Genomic DNA, 6,734 nt, shown 5'->3' with positions numbered 1-6,734 from the left:
CCCTCACAGTAGGAGCCAAGCACAGTATACAGCTGTGTTTGTATGCATGAACTTGGAAAATTTGTGTTGTTTTTCATGATTTTGTCAGTTGATATTCTATAGAAAATTGTTGAATTTGGGCGACCTGGTTTACTGGTTAATCCTGTCTGCCATTGGTTTTCTGGCACAGGTGCTCTTCTAGCATAGGGGCGGGCTTCTAAATCGAACTATGTTTTGTTATGACTTTTCGCAGCACTTGTAAGTACTGCCAAAATGCTTGGTGTACCGTAAAATACAAATAGTACCGTAAAATGCTTGGTGTAAAACTTTGGTTATAGAAAACCATGCATTATTTTGCTTCTTGACATTTTAGCTCGCAAAAACCTGTGACGCTTGGCCCACAACATGGCTAAAAGCCCGCGGATTCCTGCGGCTCTGATGTGGCGAGTTGGCTAGTAAAAATGCTGTTGCTCAGTCCCCAACCTATCCATGAGAAAAATGTTTCACGAAATTTCCGTTTGAAACTTAAAGGTGCAAATCCTATGAGAAAACGCACACACACACACACACACACACACACACACACACACACACACATATATATATATATATATATATATATATATATATATATATATATGCTTACAGAAGACGTGTGCTTATGTGCTTATGTGCTTACAGAAGAAGTTCATGCATACAAACACAGCTGTATACTGTGCTTGGCTCCTACTGTGAGGGTGAGATGGACTCAAATACACAAACCATGCCTCACGATATATATATATATATATATATATATATATATATATATATACATATATATATATGTGTGTGTGTGTGTGTGTGTGTGTGTGTGTGTGTGTGTGTGTGTGTGTGTGTGCTTCAGCTCACAGAAGAATTTGCACTGTGAGGAGGAAAATTTTGCAATTTATCAGAAGCTTTCCAGGAAGCTGCGAACAAGCTGACCAAGCCTTGCCCTGCCTGACCCAACTTACCCATTCGACAGGTTTGGCTACGCCCATGCCAGACGGCAACACGTTTCAGCACCGCTGGGCTTAGCTGGGGGCTGCCCGTATTGAGCACAGGCTGGTAGGTGGTGATGTTTGCAAGAGGGGGGAGGGTGGGGTCAGCAAAGAACGGTCACCATCTGACAGGCCATGGAAAAGTGACGAGCCATACGGGCTGTGAGAGAGCTAAAGCATAAATAATACACTTGGTGCAAGACGACGGTACTATCCCATCTGGTACGCGTAGCGATCATCACATGTATCATAAGTTAAAAACATTGCCACTAGATGTCTCTGCTCAACCCAGCCCTGTTGCCTTGCACCTGTGCGGAGGCCAAAATCACGAGTGGGCTGGACTTGGACTGAGGCCGGTCACAGTCTGCCGTCCGACCTGAGGGCCGCCGGCTCAGTAGCCCTCGGGCTATGAACCGTCCGTGGACGGACTCGAGTCTCGACCGCGCCGGCGCCGAGTGGCAGGCACTGCCGGCCCGTGCACAACGTTTGCCAGTCCGGCCGCGATCACAGGCGTCGTCTGGCGCGAGACGACGCTAACTCCTGTTTCCAGGTTAATTATGCTCTCTGGAGTCACCAATGGACCAATGGGCATAGACCACAGCCCTGGGAACTTGCGTGCCTCCTGGCGTCAGCCTCCATGCTGTTGTTTCAACGGTTTGAGCCTCCAAATCATCGGTCCCCCTCCTCCTCCCACTCCCACCCCCACAGACCCCAACGCCAGTTTGAATGCTACAGGGCAACGGCTGATCCTCATACCTCAGATCGTGAAAACGCCGAAGTGGCCTTGCCATCTAAGAATACTATCCAAACAGAATCTAATTTCATGTCGAATCATCGGGCCACGTATGAACGGCAACGACGGCCCGTGTTTGGTAATCGGTTATCTCCGTCCAGAAAACTTTAAGCGACGAATACCATGTGGCCAATGGCTTTGCACAGGCTGCCAAGAATCGGCCACAAACCTTCCAAAATCGTTAGAGGGCCTAAAGGCCTGTAGCAACTCTTTCTTTCGATTTGAGTTCACTTGCGGTTTAGTGACACGTTATGTTGATTTGAACGCAATGCGTCATGTTTCGCATAGCATCTGTTACACCATTATTTTTGTAGAGGATGGCTATGAAACATACGGTAGAAAGCATCAAAACTTCCAATATCTTGTCGTGTTGGCACAAAATAATAATTGCAGTTGGCGTAACCCAGACATCAGCTGCCATTAAAAATATATTGCTACGTCGCATACCGAGTTATTGATTGTGTACCATATAGCTAGCGGTCAACCACCTGTGCAGCTGTCCCTCTCCCCTCAGACGCACGCGCAGTTATCATGACGAGAAAAATGTATTGCAACATTCGACGTAAAATAGGCAAGCATAGGCAGCGAATAACATCGATCAATGCTGTATCTACAAGTCGGAACTGCGACGTTATTCTTCAAATATACATTGCATCCCAGCCCGACAGTATCATGACATATCATGTGATTATTTGCTGCAAGTGATCGGCCATTGACCAATCGGTGACAGGGTGGCACCAATATGGAGACGGCAGGAGTCGGTTCACACATCAGCTCTCCCGGCGGTACATCGGCCACATGCGCTATCTATGACGGCGTCTTTAAACGGCACTGATGGAACGTCAATGCGGTATTGTAGGTTTGAAGTCGTCAGTTATGTACGCTCCAACTCCACCGAGTACCGACAGATCCCCACCCAGTCCCGTCGGACATCAGCCAATCACCGCCACAACTTGGTCAGGTACCGGACGATCCCCAGCTGGTGACCTGGCAGGGCAAGGACAGTCACCGCTCCAGCACTGCCGAACACCAGCTGGTCAACACTCCAACTCTACAGGGCGCCTGCTGGTCACCACTCCAGCTCTGCCGAGTACCAGCAAATCAACACTCCAACTCTACAGGGCGTCTGCTGGTCACCACTCTAGTTCTGCCGAGTACCAGCTGGTCAACATTCCAACTCTACCGAGCGCCAGCTGGCCACTACTTTAGCTCTGCCGAACACCAGCTGGTCAACACTGCAACTCTACCGGGCGCTAGCTGATCACCAATCCAGCCCTGCCGAGTACCAGCAAATCAACATTCCAACTCTACAGGGCGCCTGCTGGTCACCACTCTAGCTCTGCCGAGTACCAGCTGGTCAACATTCCAACTCTACCGAGCGCCAGCTGTTTACCACTGTAGCTTTGCCGAACACCAGCTGGTCAACACTCCAACTGTACCGAGCGTCAGCTGGTCACTACTTAAGCTGTGCCGAGCACCAGCTGATCAACACTCCAACCAAACGCGGGCGCCTGCTGGTCACCACTCCAGCTCCACCGGGTACTGCCCAGTCAGGCAGGCGACACACTGGCCCGAGCTGGCGGGGTCGGCTAGCCCGGCGCGCACGGCCGCCTTCAGCCCCTCGACGGACAGGTACTGGAGGCTGTCGGCACCGGCGGCACGCGCGCGCTCCTCGGCCGCGTGCCGGTTAGCGAACAGCTCTCCCCGAGTCGGGATGTTGATGCCCATGTAGCAGGGGTGTCGGATAGGCGGCGAAGCGACGCGAATATGCACCTCGGTGGCGCCGTTCTCCTTCAGCAGCTTCACGATCGGCCGCACCGTCGTGCCGCGCACGATCGAGTCGTCGACGATCACGACGCGCTTGCCCTCCACGTTGGCGCGCAGCACGCCGAACTTCTTGCTGACGCCGAGTGCGCGCGTCCGCTGGTCCGGCTGGATGAACGTGCGTCCCACGTAGCGGTTCTTGCAGAACACCTCCACGTACGGCACGCCCGACTGGCGCGCGAAGCCGAGTGCCGCCGGCGTGGCCGACTCCGGCACAGTGGAGACGAGGTCGGCGGGCGCCGGGCACTCACGCGCCAGCTGCGCGCCGCACCGCTCGCGCACCGAGTACACCATCTGGCCCTCGAACCAGCTGTCGGGCCGCGAGAAGTACACGTACTCGAAGATGCAGAAGGCGGGCGGGTCCCCGTCGCGGCGCGGCACGACGTCGATGCTGCGCACGCCGGCCGCCGTCAGCTCGACGATCTCGCCAGGCAGCACGTCACGCGTCCAGCGCGCGCCGCACGACTGGAACGCGCACGACTCGGACGAGACCACATAGCCGAGCGGCGGCCCGCCGGCGGCGCCCACCTCGCGCAGCTCGCCCACGCACAGCGGTCGGTTGCCGTACGGGTCGCGCGCCGCCAGCAGCCGGTCCTTGTACAGCACGGCGATGGCGTAGCTGGTAGGCGTGCGTCGGATCAGATGGCGGATCCGCGCCGGCCAGTCGGCGCCGTTCGGCTCACCGCACGGCGGCGCCAGCGACAGCAGCTGCATGATGAGCTCCGAGTCGGAGGTGGTGGACAGGCCGACGCCGCGCTCCAGCACCTCGCGCCGCAGCCGGCCGGCGTTGATGAGCTCGCCGTTGTGCGCGAGCGCCACCAGGCCATGCTTCGAGTGCACGATGAACGGCTGACAGTGCTGCGAGTCTGAGCTGCCGGCGGTGCTGTAGCGCGTGTGGCCGAGCCCCAGGCTGCCCGGCAGGCGCGCCAGCCGCTCGGCCGTGAACACGCTCGAGACCAGACCCATGCCGCGCTCCTGGCGGAATTCGGCGTCCGTGCCGTCGCCGGTGACGATGCCGGCGCTCTCCTGGCCGCGGTGCTGGATCGCCACCAGGCCCATGTAGACGGTCTGCGCCACCTGAGAGCTGCGTGGGCCACGGCGGCGCCGCCACCACGCCGAACACGCCGCACGCCTCACGCATCTCCGGCTCCTCGTCACGCGCCTCGCACAGCTCACGCGCCTGCTCGAGCCGCTCCCGGCCGCGGGGCGTGCACTCGCGCACACCGGTGCACTGCTCGCACTGCATGGCCCGAGGCTCTGGGTGTCCCTCCGCGCCACCGGAACCTCAGCCGATCCGCCGCCACCGGAGCCGGCCACCGGTCGTCCGCGCCGCCTGTCACGAGTGCGCCACGCGGCCGAGTGGCCGGCCGGCCGGCGCTGCCGCACCACGTGGTGCGGAAACGAGCCAGCAGCGCCCCAGAGGTCCTCTGTAAACAATGGTGCACCCCGGCAATGCGAGCCGTTCCTGGAACGGGAGCCTGGTGACGGGTTGAACGTATCCGGCCGCGTGCGCGCCTGCCCCCTCCCCTGCAGGCCGACTCATCCACGTGGGGTGGGGGAGGCCGAGCCCGGCTCACAAGGACCGCGACGCTGATACAGGCTGGTCCTCCGCTCGCCAGACGGGCCGAAGGAGGGGAACCCAGCGTCTCTGCGGGGGATTAGCACTGGGTAGGTAACTGTCCGGCCGGGTCCGGTGGATGTGCTAATCTAACGTGCATTTGATGGTCGGGAAGGGAGGGGAAGGGAAGGGAATAACTGTCAAAGGGGTCTGTTAATTTCGAACGGATAAGAAACTTTGATATGTTGGTGCACATCACAAAGAGGGAATTATAAACCTTAAAAAATATTTGGAAGACCTTGACTTGGATTACAAATGCCATCCTTATCTTCCATCTTAAAGAAACAGTCCATTGATGTATGCTGGTAAGCCGCTGCATGAGACATGAGGCGAGCGAAATGGGAGATTTCAGTTATTACCATGCATGTAGGACAAAATACAACCTGCATCTCATGGAGCCAAGCAGCACTTAGAAATTATACAAATTTTCCCCAACTATGCACCGGAACAGCCCTACACAGACCATGTCAAATATTGAGAAATTGCGGAAAAGTCGATGCCACGAGAGTTCAGATCGCAGAGGTATGGTAATAGAGGTAAGGTAATGATTCGTGGGCGAAATACATGACTTTTAGTGATTCACGTTTTTGGCGAGGGCGACCAAAACTAATGAGCGGCACTAGCATACCTTTTTTGGGTAGATTTGCCAGGCATGTGCCTAATGGCGAAATGATTTCTTCCTCCCGTTGTGTAATCAACCCTTCAATGACCAGGTGGGGTGGCTCGGGAAGGTCAGACTGGGTCATTGGAGATGACACCGACGTAGAAGAGTGGAGGTTGCCAGCATGCCTGTCTATGTGCGAAACCCGCACCTCTGCTGACGTGGCGTGAACCTTGGCATTCCGAACTCATCAGCTCGCAGAGAGTTGACTACGAAATGAGGCTAACGCCGGGCCAGACTCGCACTGAGAATAAACCTGCAGATTTGTGCATTCTGCATTCTCATATGTCCGTAGATACATGATGATGATGATGATGACGATGACGATGATGATTATGGTGACGACGACGGCGATGATGATAATGATGCCATTAATGATAATATTTATACTACTACTACTAACAATAATGATTGTTTTATTATTATTATGATGGTGGAGGTGGTGGTGGCGGCGGCGATGATGGTGATGATGACGATAGTGGTGGTGGTGGTGGTGGTGGTGGTGGTGGTGGTGGTCGTCGTCGTCGTCGTCGTCGTCGTCGTCGTGGTATTGATAATGATGATGATTATTTTGCATTTCCGAGTGCATCGACTGCAAGAGGACAAGCAGCACCCGCCGGATATCACAATGCACGTGACTTTATGGTGGCGTAGTGTTCATGGCTAGGGGACGTCATTCCGGTGCTCTGCTTTACGGACCTGAGAGCCTGTCGTAACGATACGGCGACTTAAGGGGAGTGACTTTCTCTGGACTTTGCTCTTCATGTTAGATCAGACACGCCCGAATTGTTCGGAAATACCAGTTTTCTCGAAACCGTTCTGAATAACTCAGTATTC

The 6,734-nt window shown here is 55.3% G+C and overlaps 1 protein-coding gene across 1 annotated transcript; it reads right to left on the bottom strand.

Annotated features, from left to right (window-relative positions):
* Positions 1 to 2,262: 2,262 nt before the first annotated feature.
* On the bottom strand, positions 2,263 to 4,959 carry LOC119098795 (amidophosphoribosyltransferase-like). Its single transcript, XM_037221836.1, is given in 2 exon segments — positions 2,263 to 4,698; positions 4,700 to 4,959. Coding segments are annotated over 2 exon segments (1,551 nt in total). The 5' UTR covers positions 4,865 to 4,959; the 3' UTR covers positions 2,263 to 3,312.
* Between the last annotated feature and the right edge of the window lie 1,775 nt (positions 4,960 to 6,734).

Source organism: Pollicipes pollicipes, unplaced genomic scaffold, assembly GCF_011947565.3.
Source record: "Pollicipes pollicipes isolate AB1234 unplaced genomic scaffold, Ppol_2.1 Scaffold_4740;HRSCAF=5597_pilon_pilon_pilon, whole genome shotgun sequence".
Taxonomy (NCBI): domain Eukaryota; kingdom Metazoa; phylum Arthropoda; class Thecostraca; order Pollicipedomorpha; family Pollicipedidae; genus Pollicipes; species Pollicipes pollicipes.
This window is presented reverse-complemented; position numbering and strand designations above follow the sequence as displayed.